The 25,387-nt window shown below is 33.6% G+C and overlaps 3 protein-coding genes across 4 annotated transcripts; 1 reads left to right on the forward strand and 2 right to left on the reverse strand.

The window, feature by feature from the left end:
* Positions 1-3,325: 3,325 nt before the first annotated feature.
* On the reverse strand, positions 3,326-10,242 carry LOC109810672 (RUN/FYVE domain protein). The gene is made up of 7 exons (XM_020374187.3): positions 9,911-10,242; positions 9,054-9,826; positions 8,835-8,943; positions 8,477-8,597; positions 7,596-8,345; positions 4,934-6,866; positions 3,326-4,057 (listed from the first exon to the last, which is right to left on the reverse strand). Exons 2-7 carry the CDS (start codon positions 9,247-9,249, stop codon positions 3,624-3,626), a joined length of 3,543 nt encoding a protein of 1,180 aa, XP_020229776.1. The 5' UTR covers positions 9,250-9,826; positions 9,911-10,242; the 3' UTR covers positions 3,326-3,623.
* A 5,376-nt stretch (positions 10,243-15,618) lies between these two features.
* Positions 15,619-18,548, forward strand: LOC109810737 (3-oxoacyl-[acyl-carrier-protein] reductase 4). Of its 2 annotated transcripts, none has more exons than XM_029273845.2 (10): positions 15,619-15,975; positions 16,108-16,161; positions 16,329-16,409; positions 16,521-16,566; positions 16,657-16,751; positions 16,864-16,896; positions 17,246-17,380; positions 17,461-17,560; positions 17,669-17,751; positions 18,252-18,548. In XM_029273845.2, the coding sequence occupies exons 1-10, from the start codon at positions 15,751-15,753 to the stop codon at positions 18,282-18,284; spliced, it is 885 nt and encodes a 294-aa protein (XP_029129678.1). In that variant the 5' UTR covers positions 15,619-15,750; the 3' UTR covers positions 18,285-18,548. The 2 variants fall into 2 exon arrangements, with proteins under 2 accessions (XP_029129678.1, XP_020229871.1); XM_020374282.3 differs by having other exon boundaries at positions 15,620-15,975; positions 17,461-17,554.
* A 2,960-nt stretch (positions 18,549-21,508) lies between these two features.
* Positions 21,509-24,359, reverse strand: LOC109810666 (zinc transporter-like protein). The gene has a single exon (XM_020374178.3). It carries the CDS (start codon positions 24,242-24,244, stop codon positions 21,830-21,832), a length of 2,415 nt encoding a protein of 804 aa, XP_020229767.1. The 5' UTR covers positions 24,245-24,359; the 3' UTR covers positions 21,509-21,829.
* Positions 24,360-25,387: the final 1,028 nt, after the last annotated feature.

Here is a 25,387-nt window from a genome sequence, read left to right on the forward strand (position 1 = left end):
TTGAATTTTCTTTTTTGAGAATAATAAAAAATTCTAACATCTATTTCTTGAAAGTATTATTAACACATATTCACCTTTTTTCTTTCCTCCCACTCTTCATTGTTTGGATTGACTCATTTGACAACAATAAAAGAAAACTCTTTTTGCAAGGTTGCATTAACTCTACCAACAAAAAAGGTCATGGTGGGAATTTTCATGAGCGTTTCGTACTTTCAAAAAATTAAATTTTGGAATTCTATTGTTATCTTTTTTAACTTAAATTATAGAAATCTATTTTTTAATTAATTGAATTAAAATTTATAATTGTATTTTTTTTATAACTTTAGTTTGATTTTTGGGCCTATTAGGCTGACAACATAATTCGAGGATTAATTTTTTTAAGATTTAATTATATTTTTAGTCATCTAAATTTAGGATAATTATTTTTTTTGTCTTCCAAATTTAAAATATTTTTAGTTCATATAATTTCAAAGAATAAATATTGTTTTAGTTCTTATATATATTATTCTGGTCTCTCAAACTTAAAACATGTGTTTTTAGTCCTCAAAATATATATTTTTATTTTAGTCCTTCAAATTCAAAATTTGTTATTTGAATTGATGTAATTTCAAAAAAAAATTATTTTAGTCCCTTGTGGCCACTAATAGCATAGGTGGCAGTGACAGATGAAAATAATTTTGTAGTATTAGTTAGTCTAATGTGATCCTAACGTTTTCAATACCCTCTTGAGTTACCTTGATGATTTACCACAATTCTTTGGCGATTTTGCAGCTACAAAATTTCTTGTATTTTGTTATAAACAAAGAGCAAATCAAGATGTATCTTGCTTTTGTATTGAGTTGTGGGGAGTTGTAATCCTCTTGCGTGTACTCACTCTGTACCTTAATAATTGCAACATCACCTCTTATGATGATCTACCAAAGGTGATATTGAGTGGACTTGATGAACATTTTCATTATATCCTTCAAATATGGGCAATATCTTTATTAAAGGTTGGAGGCCTCGTAAGAGAAGCTCCTTTTGACAGGTAATGTCCTTCACTACTTCCCATTTTAGGATATTTTCCTTTAGCATGGTTAGATGCTTAATCCTGTCAAGGGTTGAACTTTGATACTAAGTTGCGAAGAAAAGAGAGACACTATAAGAGGGGTTGAATAGTATAAATAATAAACTCCACTTTTTTGAAACAATGAAGTAGTAATAAGATTTTAGGACTGTAGACGAAGAGTAAAGTAAAAAGAATACACAATGTTGTTGTACTTGTTCGTCTTAACCATTGAGATTACGTTCAGTTCTTGATCAACCCAATCAAGTTCCACTATCTTTCACAAAGATACAAGTATTCTTTTACAAGTCATTTATGACTCAACCTAAGTGTTCCTTGACTTGCCTTTCAAAGCAACTACCCAATTATTTTTTTTAACACAGTCTCTCAAGACTTCAACAACCAAGTATTCTTTTACAAACAAATTTTTATAGGTTTAAAGTAATAACACAGTTAAAGCTGGGTAAACTAACAATGTTGTTTCGTCTTATTATCAAGATGTGATACAACAAATTAAGTGCAAGACTTTTTATAGAAAGAAATAAATGTACAATGATGTTCGTAAGTTTGTATTTATTCTTTCTTAATCTTCAAGCTTCTTTATATAGGTGTTTAATGAAGATGATCATTGCAAATTTTGAAACGTCTCTCACAAACTTGTTTTGTGTGTCTCATTTTCGTTCAATTTAGAAAGAAGTGTTTATTGGATCATTAAATGTCTATATTAAATGTATTTCACTAAATTGTCACGTTTTATCTAATTGATGAATCTATTTATCACCTTATAGGTACCAAAAGAGAGGAACCATGCGTGTGTCAATTCGAAGCAATTTTTGTTTTGGAAATTTTCGTGCTTCAAGGGATATGCTAGTCTTTTTTTTTTTTTTTTATTTTTTTTTTACAGAAAGCATGTCTTTTGTTCCTTAGTGAGTTATGAGTATTGAAGAAACTTTTTCCATTCAATCTGTTAAGGTATCATGTAGACAAAGATGTTTTTGTTATCAGACATCATAAAGGATATTCATACAAAATATTTGTCTTACATATGAAGTGCTTCATTTGTCAAACTTAATATCAAGATAACCAATCGTCTTATATCTATTCTTCTTAATGTTTGATATGAAAAAATTTTCTTTTAGAAAAACATCTATGTTTGTTATCATTAAAATTTAAAGTTAGAGGAGTTTTAAAATCGTCTTTTATCTCTAAAAAAAAGGTCGTCTTTTGACTTCATATACATTTCAACATATCTCATAAAAAGAATCCTCATTATCTTTTTCTCTTGTTCATTCATTTCAACATCATACCATCTAAAGAAGTTGCATCCCTTCTTATCTTTCCCTTGCACAAAACAACAAATTGATGTGAAATTTCTCGAAAGATTATTTTAAAACCCTAAACCTAACTTAATGAAATACCTCAAAACTCTCACACCCAAAGAATTTGTGCTTGAATTTTCTTTTGTCCAACCAAAATGTTGTTCAAATTTATCGTTACAAAATAAATATAACATAAAAAATGTGAATGAGGTAGTCACCATTAATAAGTAATTGTTCCAATGTATCATCTTATTTGTTCCTTATGTGAAAGTCACACAGATAAGTAATTGTCAAATAATCGCACTCAGACATGTCAACATTGCATTTTTTTGCTTAAATTTGAATGATATGTTAACAATGAACTAATATTACTTAATTTTGAAACTATGAGATCAAATATACAAAAAAAAAATTGGAGATTAAAATTTCACATTCGCAAAATTATAAGGACCAAAAGTGATTTAAAACCTTTAAATAATAATATTTTTAAAAATTTACAATCATAACATTTTATTTGAAAAACTTAATGCATTTTAACGCAATTCAATTTCTAATTTCCCTAGTGTAAAAACAGAAGTTACCAGAATTCAATGTGTTTAGATTATAGTTAGAAAGTTAAACAAACTTAAAAAAAAAAAACAACCTTCTAATTTTTTTTTATTGAAGTTTACTTGTAATTCACATTTAATTGAATAGGAAAAAAAATTGCCAAACATGTAGGCATTGCGTTCGAAACCGACAAACTAAAGTTACAACTCAAGCCCATTGGTATGTTCTTTTATTTCTGCTTTTCTTTTTCTTTCTGCTGTTTTTTGGTTGCCCCGGGGGGGGGGGGGGTTATGATGCACATGGATAAACTTCTACCTAAGAAATCAGTATGCTTTTCACAATCTTAACGAATATGAATGAGTTCTACTTCACACTTCCATTGATGGATCACTTGATTGACATGGAAATCAAATAACAAGAATGGGGCAACTGGAGAAGCACAAATCCTCCAAATGCATCAAATTAATGGCCTACCAACAAAAAAGGAAGGGAAAAAAATAACTTTACAATTATGTCAAACACAAAGTGCCATATCTTACAATATATATTGGAACCAACATATTGCAATTGGCTATTATCCCAAACAGCCATAAACCTAAAGCCACAAACGCGCAAGCATTTGGCTAAGCTCTGCTCTGGTGTATATATATGCCAACAAGAAGAGAAGAAATGTTGGCACAAATTATAAAGGCAATCTGAACTTTGCACTCTCACATTATTATGCAATTACACTTTGATTCAAGCTTATTAGGGGGCTTCATGCTGTCTACCTTGTTAGGAAGGCCAACATTGCGTGTCAAAGACTCATCAACGTTTTCATCATTCTCAGTCTTGGAAGGGGATTTTGATTTTACATCAGTTTCCACCACCTTTGGCCTGGCCTTTTGGGGTTTCATACCATGCTTGCCAGAAGTTCGGCTCCGAGAATCCTTTCTATCGGAATTGGGTTTCGCCAATATAGTCACTGTCGGCTCAGAACCTTCCAATGGTTCTGAGGGTTCCTTTTCCATTGCTAGCGTTGCAGCCTGATATGCAAGATCATGGATGATAGAGCTGCAAAATAGTATAGTATCTGTTGCCTCATCAAGTGTTAGGCTTCTAGTGTTCCCTCCATCTTGACACTCCACTGTAACTGTGGATCCCTCTGGCATAAAACAAAGAAATATGTCAGAAATTTTCCAAGTACTAATATTTTCTCCAAATAAAGCTTCAGCAGATAAAATAGATTACAAGCACTAAAGAAACCATGTACATAGAGAAACAGAATCTCTTTTCAATAGAAAACTGAATTTAACCTATCCTCCCCCACTAATAGTAAAATATTGGTTCAGATTTCAGAAAGCTCATAAAAATGATAGCAAAATAAGGTTTCCGTTAACATGGGCCCTAAGGACGTTGGTGATGGAATCAACAAATAGAAATTTCGCTGGTAATGGAATCAGCAGATAAAAAGTTCTTATTGAAAATTACCTCGGTGTCGCATTGTTAATCACAGGAGAGTGCATTGACAAACTTTGTAATAAAACAGTTTCCACTTTTGATTCCCTAAGGGCAGTGGTTAGCGTTTGCCAAACACGAGTTAATCCATACACAATTCTTAACTGCAAAGTTAGAAACTACACTACCAAATTGCTGCTGACTATCTGAAGCCAACATAAAGGCATTCTAACTGGACCTAACATATCAGCGCATCACTTAATATCACTATTGCAAAATACATGTCAAGAAACAACCTTTCAAGCATCCTAACTCTATCGCTTAGAAATCAAGACCATGAAATTCGAGTAGCTCAAACTATTTATATCAGATAAAGTAGGTGAACCTAGAATAGACGGTCATTCTTCTATAAATGTGCATCACTTTAACTTGCCCAAAATTAACATATGAAAAACTCTGTGCTATGTGAATACATGAATGCATTAAAGAGACACGAGAATAATAAAAGATTGTTATAGAAAATTTTCATCTCAATCATCATTGGCAATATCTTGTTTGAAATTTCATGCAACAAGCATCATACCTATGCCATGGGAGAACTCGGAGGCATTGAGCTCTGAAACAGAAGATGCAAGACAATCACTGGAAGAATTTGGAATAGAATGTTCCTGAAATTCATTGATGGGGCTCTTTGATACCAGCGACGGATCATCATCCACCACACGAGTATCATTTTGACAACTGTGTTCCCCTTCTATTTCTGATTCTTGAATTGTAGAAGTGTTGGTAGTTATCAAAGCATTCAGTCCATCAACATTAGAGTTCTCCATATCATGTTTCTCATCAAAGGATGACTCTGGATCCTTAACTGATGTTTCTGTATTTGAGACACAGCTTACATTATTTGGATGGTCTTCGATACTATCATTTGAAATACTACTCCCATGATTTGGAAATGATGCCACTGAAATGTTGTCAGGCTGAACACCAGTAACCTGGCTTACTAATTCTGAGCTACAAGCATCAGTTGTTCTACCATGATCAGAATATTCGAGTTTAACTTCCTTGACAACAATCGAACCCATAGAAGAAGAATCAACCACATCTGCAACTGCATTTTCTGAAGCTTGCATGTCTCGGAGATCTTGGGGTATATCCTCCAAGTTGCCACATTCTGTATTGCCAGAAGAAGTTTCTTGTGTAGCAAAACTTAATCCATGGTAAGAATGGTTTGACATTCCAGAAAAAGATGAACCAGGGCTTGGAGGTTTGATCCTTACATCATATCCATAGTCTACATCCAATTTCCTGCCACTCGACTGCCTTTGGACACGAAAATCGGAATGTCTTGCTGAGCTGAAATCAACGGATGATGAGGTGGAATAACTGCTACGCCCAGTTGAACTTCTGATACTGTTAATGCTGTTTCTTGCGAAAGACAGATCATCATAAGATAGTGTTGAGGCAGTAAAAGTCCTGCCCTGAATTACAGGTCCTTTGCTACTGCTTGACCTTTTCAGTAGTACAGAAATGCCAGTGCCTTCCAAGAGGTCCACTTTCAAATTTGAGCGATCTTTGGAAAGATACGACTGCTGATCCCCAGATTGATTATCAGGCTTGTAATCAGCCCCAGACTGGTCCACCTCTAGCTGATTGGTAGGTATTTGCACACTTCTATCCACTGGTGAACTTGAGAGAGGATTTTGTTGTGAGTGGTCCTCAATAAATTCACCGGGAAAAGTTTGACTTTCCTGAGTTTCCTCAGCATCTGGTTCACCAAAGGGGTACCTCATGTTACCCACATCAGCCTCTTGAGGCAGTTGAGACACAACTGTTAGTTGGTCTGTTACATCAGATGGTTTTTCTCCAGAAGGAACGTTTGTGGAAATCGCTAAAATGTCATTGGAAACTGCCAAAGTTGCCTTTGGAATGGTATGTCTCAACAATGTGGTTTTCCTCCTGCATTCTGAACATAGTCTAAGATTCCTTTCAGTTTGATCTGTGGCCTCAAGAGGGCAACCACAATTAGAACAGATTGCTGTATTCTCAAAACCACTAGTTTCAGAAATGTCACCTATGACATGGGAAGTTTCTAAACTTTCATTGAATTCTTCGTCAATACCATGATAAATAGAAGCTTCAGATTCAGTGGGACCTAAAGCAATCATAGGGCCTCCAGTTTTATTGTGCAGGACATCAACTGATTCATCATTGATCTCGTGCCCAGTGCTTGCATTTAATACATCAACTTTATCAAAGGAAAATATTTCTTCATGAATATCAGTGTACAATATCTTCTCACTTTCACTAGCCGCATCATCTTGATTGTGGTCACTCCCTTCAGTATCTGGTGCAAAACTTGTACCATGATCAGAGCTTGCATTGCTGCTTGTTGTGACAGAGGAGTTTCTAGATACCAGGGAACGTTGTGCAGAATTTGCTTTTCCGGCATAAAAGGTTGTACTTGGCACACTTGATAAAAGAGGCCTGAACATGTTCTGAGGACTTTTCCTATCCTGCACAGCATTGTAAGTTAATGAACAAAAGTAAGCAGTTTGATCCCAACCATTTAAAGATATAAGAGAAAAGATCATGGCAGAAGCGGAGGGGAATAGGGATGACTGAACAAGTCTAGATTTTACAAGAAAAACTCTTGACTACTCATCAGTCTTTCTACCACTGAGAACAGAAAATGTGTAAACCAATAAAAAGAAAACGTTGTTATAATAAGTAGGTGCATGCATGTCGATTTTTATGCAACTTAACAAACTCATTGATGACTTAACTTGAAGTCATTTACTTGAATAGTTGTCGAATCAAAAGTTTAAAAATATACTCGGAGGAAAGAAAACATGCACCAGAAGAATCAAACATAGCATTGTACCTAAGATTATATAGAGATAAATAAAGCAAATATTATATCAAAGTTTTGATCATTGGTAGCCTAGAATGCTCAAGGGTGGTTGGCTGACTCCACTTTCCATTTTAAATTGCTTTGATTTGAACAGAAAAACAATGTCTAATTTATTGCACAAATAAAAATTAAAATGCATAAAGGAGGGAAATTGACAAATTGTGTGCATGGTGCATGGAGGATGAGTAAAAAAGAGTCACTAGAAGAGCAGGGGCAACTACCTACTAGTAGGAATAATCAGGATTTAAATAGCGTGGTCTCTAGCCAGCACATTGGTAGCAAATTATAAAATGATTGAGAAACGATGTTAAAAGATTAGGAAACAAAATACCATTTGCCGGATAGCAGAATCAAAAGATCTTTTTGGAGCAGAACTTGGGGACAGCATCTTGGCTGATTTCTTGGAAATTGAAGGAGATTTGCTGTTAGAAAATGATCCACCCCTTCTTGCACCCAATCGGTCTAGACTACCCACTGGGATGGACTGAAGTGAGTCTAGATCATCATCACCAGAAGATATGACAGAACCTTTGCTGCGTGAACTAAATTGGTCTCGATCATGACTCTGAATATAACTGCTGCTCCTGGAAGGAGTGGGAGACATTGATTGCCTACCAAATTTAGAAGTAGAATCCCTACTATTTCTGGATGCTGGAGATGAACCCCTCACATATGATGCCGGTCGATCAGCCAAAGAGGTGCGAAGATTGGGAGGAGCATCAGAAGATAAACCAGGAATATTAGTTTGCCATGCTCTTATCTTCGGTGAAGCAGAGTTTCCACGGCTTGTTTTAACAGGGGAAGTTCCCCTAATCCCTGATGAAACTGCAGGACTACTGGAGCCAGTGCTGATCCGCCGAGGAGTAGGAGTGGAAGACCTAGGAGCAGGTGATATGGGCTTAGTTGGAGGTGGAGATGGTCTTCTTGATGGAGTAGCTTGTCGTATAACTTGTGTGGGACTAGAATTTGGTGTTGATGAAGACCTTCCCCTCGATTGCAATGTATTATTCCCAGAACGAGGGGATGAACTTAAACGATTTGGACTTGCACTACCCCTACTGCTTTTGTAACTTCTCTCCATCTGAAAGAGCGCATCCACCAAAATATGGATAATGAGTAAAACAAAAGCTAAATTCTTCATAAGGAGGATAAAAAAAATAAAGAAATTCTATTTAAGATGTAATTGTGCATAAAACAGATTTGAAAGCACACCGTGGATGATCTTGATATGGAAATAGGTTTACTCCGAGGCCTTCCTCTGCTTACAACATTTATTTCTGGTGGTTCATCATCTAATGAAGGAAACAGTGGTGTGTCCGGTGGTGTCAATAACCTTTAAGTGAATAAAACAGACATGCAGCATCAGCAAAGTAATATATGCACATCTAATTCTCAACCTTTGTGAACGAGAAACTTGAGAATTATTGTCCAACAAAATAGTGCACTATTAATGTGAAAGAAAGAAAGAAACACAATTGCCAACAGTTAGAATTGAAATCATAAAATTTGATCATGTAACACAAACATGATTTAACAAGGCAAAATTCAAAAGACAGAAAAGACTACACACCAATCATAGTCATTCTTGTCACCATCTGCATTAAGCAATTCACTGGATTCTCCTCGACTGGGAATGGATATCCCAAGCTTGATATCAGAAAAATGCCTCAACTTTGACGCTGTAAATTAACATCCAAAACAAAAGGGGAGAAATGCATGAGTGTAACCTAATTATAGCAACCAAAAAACAGATACATTCTCTTCTTAAGATGTTAGTAAAGAAAATTACAAAATGAGTCTTCCAATTCATCCGACGGCTGAAGCAAAAAACTCTCTTTCTCTCTGGACTGCATTTCACTGAACAATGCAAGATCATCATCTTTCTCTCTTAAGAGCAATCCGCTTTCAAGACTACGTCCACGCTTGTGACTGTCTGGTCTTGGCTCCCTACCAGGAGAGCATCTAAATGCTGGGGAAGGTGGCATTTCACAAACCAATGCAGTGTCCAACAAGTGTCACCTCAAGTTCTCCATACAATCCAAAGTCAAAAAAACCTTCAACAACACCCTCACCAACAACCAATGATTATGAACACACACCTCAAACTCGACCAAATTCAATCTCCAAACAACAATATCAGCAAAACCCCATTTTTCTTCACCACGAGCTCTCCTGAGGCTTCATTACTCATTGTCCATACCCAATGTGACTGAGTCAACCAACACAACCCACATATCCCAAACAAACAAAACTTAATTTGGCATATTAAAACAGTAACAGATACAACTGTACCATTCAAAACGCAATGCCTAATTCCTCAACATTCATATGCAATAAGCATTCAAAACCAATATTGAAGATACCCCTCAACCTCAACCTGAAACCCTAGAACATGGGCCAGTAGCAGATCCCAATTACGCCGCTGCCATCCACCGCCAAAAGGGTAGCCAATTCAACCGGAAAAATTCAAGCTTGAGCATTGAAGTTCAAAGCACACCGCGAAAGAAGCTGAACTTGGCTCACCAAATTCCCAAGTCAAATAGCTTCAAATACAGTGCACTCCTAGGATCCCAACCATGTTCGAAGATTAAAAAACAAAAATAATAAAAACAAAAACAAAAAAAATAGAGCTTAAATGCCAATTACAATGCGACGAATGTTGTCTCAGACACCCGGATCTACAGCATTCATGGCTTCTTCTGAGCAACCAAAAGTACAGATCAGAACCAGTGTGATCCAACGGTTCCAACAAACTCTCAAAAAAATTCCATTATTCTCTCTCTCCTTTTTTTATTTTATCTGTTCTGAAAAAATAAGAATATTGGACTGCAATTTGAGAATAATAATATTAATACTCAACCAAAACCATTGTTGTCCTTTGATTTGCTGTTTTTTCCTAAACAGCAAGCATTCTTTCTTTTCTCAACCTTTTTTTTCAGCCTCCTTTTCAGTTTTTTTCTGCCGTTACGTAGATTCCCTTTGGTTTTCCATATTTTTTTTCTTTCACATTTCACCGCAATATTACTTCAATTTTTATCCAAATAAAGTATGTTTGCGTACGAGAATCGAAATATTAATTGGACGATTTTGATGTTTTAGAATTTTAGTTCCACTTGTTACTTTAGCTTACGAACTGTTTCAACCTTTTCAATTGGTAACATAAATTGAATTGAATGAGATATTATAATTGTGCTGGTCGAAGGTTATGTGTAGGATGTTCCGTTAATGCATACGGTGTGACTACATTTATTCCAAGTTTGGACTTTTGGACCCTTTCATCGCATGAACGGACCACAAAGTAATATTAATGGCTTTGGAATTGATTGGGGTCAATTTTTGGGACTAAGCTATTAAATTTCTTATCACATTCAGTAAATGTACGTTACTTAGATCCGTAGAGCAACCATTAAGTTTTGACTCTTTTAACATCCTAAAAGGGAAAATAGAAGATAGATATAGTAGTAATATTTTGACCATAAATTCTTCCACATTTCAACTTCCAACTAATGGACAAAATAATGGAGTTTAGAAAGATTAGTAAGAAAAAAACAATTTTCCATAAATTAAAGAAAGTAGTTAAATATATTTAATTTTTACAATTGTATATAAAATATATATTATCTTTACTAAAGTATCTTTAATTACATTTATTGTAGATAGTATTCTATAATATTTATCAAACAATGTTTTATGAAGTTTTCTCTGGGCAACATAATTAATTTATTTTAACCATATTTGGGGCATTGTATAAGAAACCCCAACTAGAGAAAACACAATGTAGAGTGGATGAACAAAAAGGGCATTGTTTATTTGTTTACCAATATGTGTATATTGAAGTCCATTTCATGAGGACTGAAGCATCACGGTCAGGGGCATAATTTTGGTGAGGTTGGCATTTTAAACAAGTTGATATGTCCTAATTAGTTTATTTGTGGCCTAAGGTTCCTCTGTAGGAGAATAATAGTATTTTATAAAATAGTGCGGGAATTGGTGACAAACAAAAAAGCCAAGAAAGAAAAAACTTGAGAGGAAAGGAATGAAGACAGAAAAGAGTTGTGTGGGGCATGGTGGGATAAAGTCAACTTAACTACTGAGTTATCATTAACCAATAGCTAGCTGTGTACACTAATGCAAAGATTATCGAATCATGTCACTTTAATTGGTAGGTGATGAAGGAAACTTAAAAGGCTACTATGCTAATGATATCGATCAATTGCTTTATGCCTCTATCTCGTATTTGGAGTTTGGACCTAAACGCAACGCACCTTCCAAAACCTCGTTTAACTCTCTGCCAACAGTCGTGGCCATTTGTTTAACAGGATAGAGAAAACAAAAGGCCAATGCACAGTATTCAGTATTCACCATTTCTAAGGAAATGGATATTCCCTGCATTCACATGTTCAGTGTCATTCATTTATGACTATGAATTAGTAGTAATGTTTGATGAATAGAAGATGGTTTACATCTCTTATAGAGTACTATATTTTAAGTTGATCTTGTTAAGATAAAATATAAAATATTTGATGTTGACAGGAGAAATAAAAATGCAAATATTTTAAGAAAATATCTTCCGTTTTTAAAACTATCCTTGCCTTTTTATGTTAGAGGAAAAATATGAAGAATTATCTTTTGTACTAGTTTAAGTGAGAATTATTTTGTGACATATATCCTCATTATGTTGGATATCACCTCTAAATTTGCTCACAAGATCCTTTCAAAAATATTTTATAAATGTGCTTACTTTTTAAGTTGATTTTGTGAAAGAGACACAATAAATAATTCAAGTTGATTTAAGGGTTGACCCAAAAATTCCATATACTATGATACACAAAAATTTATTATTTTTCTAAAAACTTAGCGTTAAAAATATCAATTTCTCATATTTGATTAATATTTTGGTATGGAAGACAACCTCTAAAGAACTCTAGTGGCTATTCATGTCCAAAAAATCCATACCTAAATCTCAAGGTCTTCACCCTAATGGCCCCCAATATTAAATGGTATTTATGAGTGAGATATTGGCACTTTGGATTTGTTATCTAAGTCCTGCATCTACTAAGTTGGTTTAGACTGACTTGGTAGGTTGAATCAGGACGAAGAGTAGTGATTGAAATCATCTGGTGGATGTCTCAATAAAAGGTCTAAAAGTGACTTATCTTGGTTGAAATACTAAAAGGGTACAATTTATAATTTTAAAAATAGCATTTGTGGAAAACATTGTTTCCTAAGAATGATTTGTACATTTGTTCACAAAATTATTTGTATGGAGAGATTAGAATCAAACATTTCGAACATTCTTGAGATAAAAGAAAATTTGATTGCTATAAAAAAATTTATTTTCAAAAACACCTATGAAAATTTTTTACGAGTCATGATTGATGAATATGGTTTTTTTTTTGGTATAGACTAATTATTCTTATTTAAAAGAATGTTAAATATTTTAGTATAATATTTTTTTCGACACTATTTAAATTTTTTTAAAAAAAATTAAAGTACACTTGCTAGTATTTATCTTTTATTTTTTATTTTTTATTTTAAAAGAAGAGATCTATGGCTTAAGACGAGAAATCTAAATTCTATTTTTAGGGCGGCTTTGGTTCTATGATAAAAAGACGGATATATATACCAATTAAGCTATACTTGGAAGCATTAATTCCTTACCATATTAACCTATTTGTATGATGTTATTCACAAGTCACACAATTTTGAACTCTTCCTTCAGTTCCTTGTCAGTTGTCACTGCCAATTGTTCTAATTTTCTAACAAATTACCAGCGATTATCATATTTAATGGCCATAAAATAAAAGAGTATTTAATATAACATGCAAATGAAAATGAAAAACATATTTATTTTAATTGAACCAGATTGAAAAATATTCATTCAAACTAAATTGACCTAATTCTTTAGTTCAGTGCACTATATTCAACCAAATTGTTCTTGAACTTTGAACTAAATCGAACTAGGAATAGGAAAAACTCAGATAAAAAGTTTGTTACTTCCAACTATGTTTTTCCGTAGTTTGATTGAGCACAAAAAACTAAATTGAATTGAAAAATATTCTATCTAACTCGAATTTGAATTGAATTGTGTCATTGTTTGATTGTAATTTTTAGTGGACGGCTAACAATTTATTATTTAATACACTTTTTAGTAATACTATATTATTTGTTATTCTCTCTGGCTCAAAATGATAAAAAATAATAAATATATCATTTTTAATTCAATTTTGTTAAATAGTTTCCGTCTTTCAATAAATATATTATTTTAATTATGATAATTGAAAAAATTATGAATAGACAAATTAAATTTTTTTTGATATTACACTGAAAAGTAACAACAATCATAGAAATTTTTTTAAGTGTTATAATTGCAACCATAGTCTTTTTTCAATAGATGAAGTAAAATTTATTAAGAACTATTACAAAATAAGGAGAGATTCATTAAATAAGTAATAAAACTATTAAAATGTATAATTTTTTAATAAATTTTAATCGATAACAAAAAATGTAATGTATTAATAAATATGTTACTAGTATTATAATAATTTTTAGACCTAAACATGTTTTAATGGCTCAAATTTTGAAGTAATTTTTTTCTTAAATTTAAAAATATTATTTTCTATAATTAAAAAAAATTGTTTTAGTCTCTTAAACTCCTTGCATTGACATAAATATATTAAATTAACTGTGTAATAACTATTGAATATAGTAATGTTTTTTATTAACAAAAATATCAATAAGTAAATTTTGTTTTTTGATGGATTTAAGGTTTAATACAAGTGTTTTTTCTATATTTTAAAATTACATGCTCTAATTTTTTTTAAACTTAAGAAATACAAAAAAAAACTTACTGCTTGTTAGAAAGTAATAACATATTTAATTCTAATTTTTGTTATATTATGAAAAAGAAAGTAAATTTGAATTGTTCTATTATTTATAGTAGGAGTGAACTATAAATGAGTTGGCACTTGGCCTTATGAAAAAATGAATAGGAAGAAAGTGTAACTTCAATTCAAGCCCATCAAAATACAAAGCAATTCCGTGACTTAAATACACCTTTTTATTATTATTTTTTATTTATTTATCGCGAGTCATTACTACATTCATGATTAACTTTTGGTATCATTTATCACAACCAGTCACTTTAAATAACCCCACACTGTTAGCTCAGCAGTTATAGCATGATTGATGATCCGTCAAGACCAAGATATATCGCATAATTAATAATTTTAGGAAAATACTATCAAATGTTCTTAAATTATTTAGTGCTATATTTCTGTCATAAATTTTAGTATGGTTTACTATTATTTTTAATTACAATGTTTATTATTTGCATTTTAACCAAATATTAAAATATTCATCAATGAGACTCATAATTTTGGATTTCACTTCTTTAAAGTGGTCTTATCACTTTAGAAAATAAGGTGATTACATCTTTATTATTTAAATGTTTAATCACTCAAATTTAATTATAATTAAAATTTTGAAAACTTCAAAAAAAAACTGAACAAAAACATCGATCAGCTAATAATTTTTAGAGAAAAAATAAACAAAATATTTACATATTAAAATTTTAAAGAATATTTTCACCACAACTACCAAAGTTATTGCAATTGTGATAATTTCTATTATTGTTATTGTTATTAATATTATTATTATCTTTATTATAATTATCATCATGTGTGAATAAATTTTATTAAAAGAAAAATAATTGAGAAGTCAATAATTTTTTTATTAAAAAACATGGTGAGTATGAATTGAAAATTATGATAAGTCTACTGACAATATTTTCATATAACTTTTTAGTTTTATTCCTTTATCAATGTCTATGAATATTTATTATCATTTTTTATATTTATTATCAAATTTAATCATATCACAAATAAGTCACTTTAAAAGGAAGGGTTAGAAAATTTTGTTTAATTATATTTTTGTCACATATTTATTTGTAATTTTTATGAATTTCATTATTTAACTTTTTAAATTGTATATTTTATTATATAATTTTAAAATTTTTATAAATTTTATCACTTAATTAATTAATTATTTGACGTAATTAATTATCTATTAATATGTCACATTAATTGTTGATTTCAAATGTAACTTGGGCTAGCCTGTTAAATTGTGTAGGCCCAGCAGTCTTTCTTTGGTCAGTTTGGGTGTATATATTTTTTTTAATAGAACACGTACGTGTTGGATTATTTGGATAATATTATATAGTCAATATTATTAAATTATCTAAAAACTCATATTAATTAGATGTAAAAATATTCAATCCAAACTTTTGCCCCCTTAATTAGGCGATGAGCAAGTTACTCCATTATAAGTTATAACAGCACAGCACCTCTTCAATTGCCTCTTGGTGTTGTCTAAATCGTAGCCTCACCAGCTTGCATGGTTAAGGTGGCAGACACAAACGAGCCTCATTTTTTGCAAATTGCAATCTCATTTAACTCTTTTGAGTCTGATAAAGTAAAGTAAATGTGATGGGTTCTCTACCCCAACCAAACTCACTCTTTTTCAAAACTGGACCTAGCCGGAAAGTAGGTATTGAGGTTTTGGCCTTTCAACGCTTCACTTGGAATAGTTCATTTCCCTCTGTGAAGCTTGAAGCAAGCCAGAACATGGAAGCACCTGTTGTTGTAGTCACTGGAGCCTCCAGAGGCATTGGCCGTGCAATTGCACTTTCCTTCGGCAAAGCAGCTTGCAAGGTTCGTTCGTTAATTAATCAATTCCTACGTGCATGCATGCATGCAGGCATCATGGTTACATGCTCATGTAATGCCTCGCACTCTCATGTCCTTGTGTCATTCACTTATATGATTGTTTCTACTCTATTACAGGTCTTGGTCAACTATGCCAGGTCATCCACACAAGCTGAAGAGGTTTCCAACTTGGTATGTACAATATCTAAACTTCTTTTTATTCTAATGCTTTAAATTAAATCTCACCAATGTACTTAGTGTCATATTGATACACTCATACACTTACATGCTAGTAGCTCAGTTATACTGATTGACTGAACTCAGAACTGCATTATAATTTATTTGATTATTACTTTCAGATTGAGGCTTTTGGTGGAAAAGCTCTTACCTTTGCGGGAGATGTTTCAAATGAGGCTGATGTGGAGTCTATGATTAAAACTGTGAGCAAATATTTTTAATTTTGATTTATTAGATATTAATCGGTGAGATTATTCTACCTTGGTTAAGTGAATGTGATTGATTGATTATTATGTGCACTTCTACACATGCAGGCAGTTGATGCTTGGGGAACTGTTGATGTGTTGGTAAATAATGCAGGTACGTAGCTTGGTTAAATTAAGCAACTGTGCTGTAACTTATTTGCTTCAATTTCAGATTTCACACTCTAATAAATTATCATGGGTTCAGGAGTTACTCGGGATGGTTTGTTAATGAGAATGAAGAAATCACAATGGCAGGACGTTATTGATCTGAATCTCACTGGTGTTTTTCTTTGCACACAGGTTGATATATATATGTTACAGAATCTTGAGTTCATATATTGTTAAACTAAGTATAGCTTTTTTTTCCTTTTCAAAATTAAAATAAAGAGGCTGAGATGGTTTGCTTTTACAGGCAGCAGCAAAGATTATGGCGATGAAAAAGAAGGTGAAAACATCACACTTAATATAATCCTCACTTTCTTATAATTTGTATATAGTGGAAGGGTTTTTTTTTTTTATTTATAAGAACCCTTTGGCTATTAATTAAGTGGACTTCTTTTGGTCAATTCATCAGTGTTTTTTCTTTGTTATGCTAACAACAATGTCTATGTAAATTACTAGATGTTATTATTGTTGTTATAATTATGGATTAGCTACAGGTTATATACTTATATTTCTTAAGAAGTTTTGAATTCAGCTAGCCCAATGTGGGATTGCAAAATGACATCTAGTGATTTCTGAATTTAGCACTCTATTCTGTACTTTCATATCTCAGTTTACCGATACTTTTGCAGGGAAGGATAGTGAATATTGCATCAATTATTGGTCAGGTTGGCAATGTTGGACAAGCCAATTATAGTGCTGCAAAGGCAGGAGTAATTGGCCTCACAAAAAGTGCTGCCAGAGAATATGCTAGCAGAAACATCACTGTAATTTTTTGGACCTGATAGTGATAGATATCCAGGAGGCAAGTTAATTACGAGTTGATTAAAACTCCATTTCATTACAGGTTAATGCAGTTGCCCCTGGCTTTATTGCATCTGATATGACTGCCAAGCTACGACCAGACATTGAGAAAAAAAGATTAGAGTTAATTCCCTTGGGTGAGTGTGAGTGACCAAAATATTTTAAACTCTGAAGCACATTTAAGGATATTTTTAAATGATTGAAGATGTACACTTTGCTAATAGCTTACTATTTTTCAAACTTGGATTCAGGGAGATTTGGCCAACCTGAAGAAGTTGCTGGACTTGTGGAATTCTTGGCTCTTAATCCTGCTGCTAAATACATCACTGGCCAGGTCATTTATTTATTTCCTTATTGGTTTTCTAAATATAGAACTCCCTTATGAGATTAGGATCTGTTTAAATAAATGTTTTTATATATACTTCTCGAGAGAAAATTACGAAGAAAAAATAAAATAATTTTTTATATAAATTAAAATTAACTTGTGCATAAGTTAATTTGTAAATATTTTATCTTACTAATTTTTCTAAAATATTATTTTTAACTTATAGATAAACTAGTTTTAATTTATAGAGAAATTTATTTTAATTTTTTTTCTTATTTTTTTTTCCTGTTATAAATGCTTACAGAAAATTTTATCAAAATGGATTCTTTGTCTATCATTATACTAGTCATCTTTTCAATGCAATTGAAAAAATCATGTTGAAATGAGAAAAAGTTTATTTTGATTACTATCCTATCATCATCTTAGGTTTTTGTAACTTATTTTATTTACCTTTTTTTTTTCCAACTCTTCTTTTGTGTGTTTGAATAAATCACGATTTTATGTAACAGGTACTCACCATTGATGGAGGAATGGCGATGTAAGTGGGAATCTGTTTCTATATCGCAACTCAAACTTCTATACTTGACACTCATCTCAAAGGCCACAAAATGTCAACTTCTGTCATATGGTGATAGTTTGTTCTATGCTGACTTATGCTCAGGCTACTAATACCAGGTGACTTATATGGTATAAGTTTAGTTGAGCTTTTAAACAAGATGCTTCTTTGTGATGCATTCAACATCTTGTTGCCTTTCAGTGACTCTTAACGGCTCAAATTACATTTTACATTTCGTGCAATTTACCAATATTGGGCATTACCTTTCCTTTAGATGTTTGCGGTTCTTTCGGGATACTAATTTGATATTTGGTTGTCTTAAAGGAATAAGGATGAATGCCTACCATCCACCCAGCGTCGGTATATCATTAATTGTCTTAAAAAATTGTTGTCATGTTAAGTGAGACTTGATGTTTCCATCAGCCTTTATGGAGGTGTCTCTAGTAATACCTTTGCAATGGTGTGTGCAACAACGATGATAATATTAAAGGACTTTCAATGGTAGCACTTTTTTATTTATCAACAAATATAAATTGTTAGTTATTATTAGGGGTGGGTAGATGGACCCAGGTCCGTAGACCGGTCCGTAAGCTCGTAGATTTTGTGGATAACGGACCCGTTTTTTTCAAATCCGTATGATTATGTCTAATTTTTGAGCCCGACCCGTTAAGTCTGCGGACTTGGCAGATTTAATCCGCGGGCTCGCGGGCTAGTCCGCGGACTTCACATTTAATATTTTTAAATATTATGATTTTAATATTAAGTTGTGTATTTAATTTTTTAAAATTATTATGATATTAAAATTATGTTTAGTTGGTATATATTTGTCATTTGAATTATTTTTATGACATTTTTATGCCTTTATTATTGAAAGTTTAGTACTATTATTTAAGTATTTGTAATTATTTTTATTTTAATATTTTAATATTTAGTATTTTAAACCATTTTAACTATTGATAAATTTTAGTATGATAAAATTTAGCTTATAAATAAAAAATATTTTTTTCTTCCATTTTTATGTATTTTTATTTTTAAAAAATTTATTTTTTTGAACCATAAATTAGGCCCGCGGACCGGTCCGTTATTCGCGGATTTTGGCGGGCCGGATACGGACTTAAAAAATAAGTCCATTTATTTTACGAACCGGACTTATCCGGTCCGTATAAAACGCGGGTTTTACGGACCGGGCCTTAAACGGGCCGAACCGGTCCGTATATCCACCCCTAGTTATTATGTTATTGGAGTATCCGAATCCACACTCTCCTTATCACTTCAAACCCTATGTCTTTCCAAACCATTTAGACCACCTTATACTACCTTATAAACTACAATCCACCAGCTTACACCCAAAAACATGCTCAATTATACGTATATCATTAATTTTGTCTTAAAAATTGTTGTTATGTTAAGTGAAACTTGATGTCTTCGAGAATTTTTAGGATGGTGTCTTTAGTAGCTTTTAACGACAATGATGATAATCTCAAAGAACTTTCAATGGCAACACTTTTTTATTAACAAATATAAATTGTTAGTTGTTATGTTAGTGGAGGATTCGGATCCATACTCTCCTTATCACTCCAACCATAAGTCTCTCCTTCCCAACCACTTAGACCATAATGGCAAAATCAATGTTTACATAAGTATTTGAAAGAATGATAGATATTCACATATTGTGTTACATTCAATCATGTAACGTGAAATATCTAAGTGGACAAAATACAATAAGTGCAAGTATTATAGTCATTTGATTTTTGTTGTCTCAATAGATTCAAACTTTGTTGATATGATGGAATTAGTTATAATCATTATATTTTGTGTCTTTTGATATATTAGTTGTTGCTATTGAACAAACATGTTACTAAAACATAAAAATAGGGTTAGGTTAAGGTAGTCCGGAGAACAATTGTCCCCAAATTAGTGTTATATATTTAGCAAAAATAAAACCAACTTAAAGAGCTAAGAGTCCAAACTAGGTTAAGGTAGTCTCCAAAATAGTTACTCCCAAATTGATGTTACTTAATAGAAGTAAAATTGACTTTAAAACTATAAAGTTGTGATATTAATGTAAAAGCTATCTAGTGCATAAATGATTAAAAGTAAATAATGTAATTATATATAATTATTGATATGTGGTTAATATTAATTACTTATGAGCACGGTTGTCAAAATTGAGAATTTACGTAAATTTGTTGAAGTCTCGTGAACTCATAAAAGTTTACTTAATTTAAAAAAAAATATGTTAAAATAATAAATAACATAATAACTCAACATTTTAACTTATAGCAAATTACAATAATAAAGTAACAAAGTTTAGTAACAAATCATGCATAATTTTACACGAGACACAAATTCTTAAAATGATAGCAAGTAAAAAGTTAAGAAAAGACTAATATCTTCAAATCTCTATTTCTAATCCTCTAATGATATCATTTCCAAGTTCAAGGTCTCCATCACTATTTCCATTGCCACTATCACCATTTCCATTGTCACCATCACCATGAGAAAAATATACTAAAGGAAAATGGGAAAGAACTTTTACCAAGAAAACCCCAAAAACACCATGGCACGACAAGAGAACGTGGCAAGCTAGCCATAAAAACACTGACTAGAGAGCACAGCGATGAGCCACCACAAAAACACCATGACACGAAGAATACAATCATGACCAGAGAACAAACGAGCAAGCAACATGATGACCTTGACTAGGGAACGAGCAAGCAAGCGACACCAACAAAATCTCAGTTTGTTGTTGAGAGAAACAAGTTTTGAGGTTCAAAGATCTGTTCAAAATGTAAGAAGAAAACAATCCCTTAAGTGAAATGTTGCTCTCAATGTAATTTTGGAGGTTTTATTAGTGAGTCTCTTAGACTCACAAAATCGCAAGAAACTCACAAATTTGAGTAAATTTGTTCAAATTTAATAAAAATCGAGTTTATATACGAGTTGAATAGGTTGTACTACCCAAACTCGTAAACTCGATAATTTTTCAAGTTAATAATCGATATTGACAACCATACTTATGAAACAACATGAATCATTATTAGACATTTCAATAAACTCAACATTATTAATTACTTGTAAGATAAAATTAACTATTAAACATTTGAATAACCCATTACCCTGTTAACCACATATCGATAATTGTATAGAAAAAGAATGTTTTAATTGAAAGAAGTAAAAGATAAAGTTCGTTAAAGTATATAGATAATATATAGTCATATAGATAATAGATGCTTCTCCTTTCATCAAATGCTTTTCTACAATCTATGCTCGTGTCTTTACATTACTGTATCCTAATTCCTAAACAAATTACAACTTTGGTATTTGTGGGATCCGGACAAACAGATCCAAAACTAAATTCATCATCCTTCAGAATTAAAATAGACAGATATTGATGTGGTGATATTATGAAGCATTCGATATGACAATAATCAGGAAATTTTGCTCTCTGTTCCAAACATTGTATGTCAGTAATCCGTGGACAACCTTCACGGGCAACAACAGTCAAATAAACAACTATTTTGAAAGAAATTATCCAACAGATTCCACCTGCAAGGTTACATCCTTGATTCCAGCATCATGTAAGAGATGCAAAACCTGAGACTTGGCGGATATCTTGTCTGTGTCCATTGACACGTGAAGATGCATTGTACCAACTACATCTGTGTTAGTGAAGCTCCAGGAATGAAACTTCTGAATGCCATAAACACCCCTTATCTTCAAAACGCTAGTTAAGGCGTCCTTCAAGTTATGCTCATGCATCCTTGGCACTCTTTGCAGCAAAACTTCAGCTGAATTTTTTAGTAAAGGTATCACAGAGGATACAATCAAAATTGAAATAAAAATTGAGCAGGCAGGATCAGCAACAAGCCATCCCTTGTACTTAATTAACAGGGTAGATATAACAACACCAACACTCCCCATGGTGTCAGCAAGAACATGCAAGAATATCCCTTCCATATTGTGATCGATATGGTGATGGCCGTGATGACCATGCTCTTGGTGAACATGTGAAGCTTCATGGCTGTGGGCAGTGTCATGATGCTCAATGCTCTGAATGCCGTGGTTATCTTCATGACATCCACCATGATGCTTCCTCTCATGACTACGGTGGTCATGGTGATGGCCATGATCATGGTCATGATGCTTAAAGCTCTGAATGCTGTGACTGTCTTCAAGATGTTTGGTCTCATGACCAGAGTGGTCATGATGATGATGATGATGATGATGGCCATGTTCACTAGGGCATGAGTCGTCCCGGCAATCACTGGGAATGGAAATAAATTCTTGTTTGCTTCCATGTTGATGGCAATGCAGATCATGATCGTGATCATGATGATGGTGGGTGTGGTGGTGACTATGCAACTCTGAGTGTGAGTGCGAGTGCGAGTGCGAGTGCGAATGGGAGCATGACCCTCCAGACCATCCATGACCATGGGCATGATGATGCTCCTCATGAAAGAATATCAAACCAACAACATTGACTAGAAGCCCTCCCACAGAAACAACCAACAAGCTATTAGTAGATATCTCTTGAGGATCCAATATCCTCTCAAAAGACTCCACCACAATGAGTGCTCCCACGAGAACCAAAAACACAGCATTGGCATAGCCCGAGAGAACCTCAAACCTCCCTCTTCCAAAGTTATAATGATTATTAGCAGGCAAACGAGAAATATACGAAGCATACAACCCAATAGCCAAAGCAGCACAATCAAACAACATATGACAAGCATCCGAAATCAAGCCAAGACTATTACTCATGAACCCAGCAGCAAACTCCACAACCATATAGCCAGCATTGATGAGAAGAAAAAGCGCAATTTTTCGAGACTTCCTCTCACTCAAAACATGCCTAACAGGCTTCATAACGACGTCACCAAGAAACCCCTCATCATGGGGATCCAAATCTCTAACACCAAGGTAGAGCAAGAAGCCAGAGAGGAGCAAGCCCCAGAGGGAGAGTTCGGGGAAATAGAAGAGCTCCAAAACGAGGGTGCAAACGAAGGTGAGGAGAAACTCGCGGTGAGAGTCTTTGAAAGTGGAGAAAGCATGATCGGGGTCGTCGTTGGCGGTGTTGCAAGTCTCGGTGAGAAGCACGCCGAAGACGACGGTGTTGAGGAGAGGCCAGGCGAGGTCCCCAAATGCGAGGGCGTGGTCCTGGGGAGGGAAGATGAAGAAGGTGAGGAGAGAAGGGGGGAAGAGGATAAGAGTGGCGAAAAGGAGAGTGAGGAGGCGAAGGCGTTTGTGGCCGAGGTGTTTGAGGTTAGCGGAGCCGAAGGAGAGTTGGTAACGCGAGAGGAAGCCGGAGAGGAAAGGAAGGAGAAGGGGCCAGAATTTGAGGCAGTTAGGGGAGAAAGGGAAGCATTGGATTCGGTCCCAGCCGAAGGAGAGAATGAGCAGGCCGAGGGAGAGGAAGAGGAAGGCGCGGGCGTTGGGCCGGTGTGGGCCTCTGGGGTGGGCCGCGATGGAGCCGGTCAATTCGGCGAGGATCATGGAGGCGGTGCCGCAGTAGCGGAGGGCCTGGAAGCGGAGGAGGAAGAGGAGGGCGAGGAGGGTGGATTTGGCGGCTAGGGTTGGGGAAAGGAGGTGGGAGAGGGTGAGGGGGTGTTTGGGCTTGGAGGGGGAGAGGAGGTAGAAGGAGAGGGTGAGGGCGAAGGAGAGGAGGGAGAGGAGGAAGGAGAAGGGGAAGAGGGAGAAGGAGGGGGAGGAGCGGAGGAAGGGGAGGAGGGAGTAGAGGGACCGGAGGGAGAAGAACACCAGGAGGAAGATGGACGATCCAGATTTCGATTCAGGCTTCTTCAACGACAGCCGCCGGGATTTCGACGGGGTTGGGCTCGGCGTTGAGGACGACAATCGGAACGCCGGAGACGCGCCGCTGAATGTGGTCGTGCGCGGCGGCACCGAGAGGCGGTGCGGCCGGTGTTGGTGGTGGTGAGGGTGCATGGTAGGTCTATATGTCTATGCTGCTGACTATGCAATATGCATGCATTCACTTCACAACTAACTACTCCTTTCCATACATCACAATCTTTTTTTCTACAACAGGTTTGGACAACTTTGTGTTTTTCTTTTTCATTTTTGTTTTTTTTATAGAAAAAATTGTATGTGTTTGTTTTTTTTAAAAACTATTTAATGGTACAAATTATTTATTAACTAATATTGCTTGAACTTCGACTTCTTCCTCTCAACTACTTTTTTTTTTTACATACAAGATTTGAATCTAAAATCTTGATTAAGTGGATAAAGTCTAATACTACTTAAAATACAACTTGTTGACTGTGTTTAGAACTTCATCTGGAATACGCAAATTTTTCAAAATTAAATTATATTTTATATGTTGTTTATAAATATGTGTTAGATGTGAAATTCATCTTTTATAAAGAATTGACTTTGGAAATGAAATTTCAATTCTTACTTTTAATGGGGAAGAAAATGGAGAAGAAAAAAAATAAAAATTACGATGCATTTTAAGTAGAAAATTGTATTGTTTGAATTAGTGGAATAAGAAGAAAAAGAAGTACATAATTTGTTTCCTTCTTTTTTTTAAATTAATGCAAAAGTGAAGGAAAATAATATAGATAAATCAACAAAAAAATATTTGTATCCTAATAATAAGGTAATAATAAAAAGTTTGCAATAAAATAATATACAATACTAATATTCTCTTTTAGTCTCTTACAAAATAATCATCTAATTTATTTATATGATTACTTTTTTATAATAAAAATAGATGAAATGGATATTTCTAAACACAATTTGATAAATAAGATGTAACAAGATCTATTTTAATTACTGTTGGTTTTATTAAGATATATGTTGTGGTGATTTGTTATTTAATTGTTAAGAACTCTAAAAATTTAGAAATTCTCATGAGTTTTAGTTATTTAGAAATTTTTTTTATCAGAGGTCTAGTTGACTTATTAAGAAGGAGTGGGTATATCAGATTTTCTTTAAGACTTAACTTCATAAGTTCATTCTTAAGAAAACTTAGAAAGATAACCTAGAGAGAGACACTCTAAAACCATAACTCTAGAGGTTCTCTACCTCACTAATGTTGAGCATGAGATTGATAATACCAAGAGTGAG

This window comes from Cajanus cajan, chromosome 2 (assembly GCF_000230855.2).
Source record: "Cajanus cajan strain Asha chromosome 2, NIPB_CcT2T_4, whole genome shotgun sequence".
Lineage (NCBI taxonomy): Eukaryota > Viridiplantae > Streptophyta > Magnoliopsida > Fabales > Fabaceae > Cajanus > Cajanus cajan.

Bases quoted from the DNA above. Each gene is read 5' to 3' on its own strand.
- LOC109810672 (XM_020374187.3), bottom strand. From the start codon at position 9,249: ATGCCACCTTCCCCAGCATTTAGATGCTCTCCTGGTAGGGAGCCAAGA. The intron at 8,944-9,053 runs GTAATTTTCTTT...GTTAATTTACAG, and splicing joins TGAATTGGAAGACTCATTTT to CGTCAAAGTTGAGGCATTTT. The intron at 6,867-7,595 runs GTATTTTGTTTC...AATGCTGTGCAG, and splicing joins ATTCTGCTATCCGGCAAATG to GATAGGAAAAGTCCTCAGAA.
- LOC109810737 (XM_029273845.2), top strand. From the start codon at position 15,751: ATGGGTTCTCTACCCCAACCAAACTCACTCTTTTTCAAAACTGGACCT. The intron at 15,976-16,107 runs GTTCGTTCGTTA...ACTCTATTACAG, and splicing joins TCGGCAAAGCAGCTTGCAAG to GTCTTGGTCAACTATGCCAG. The intron at 16,752-16,863 runs GTTGATATATAT...TTGCTTTTACAG, and splicing joins GTGTTTTTCTTTGCACACAG to GCAGCAGCAAAGATTATGGC.
- LOC109810666 (XM_020374178.3), bottom strand. From the start codon at position 24,244: ATGCACCCTCACCACCACCAACACCGGCCGCACCGCCTCTCGGTGCCG.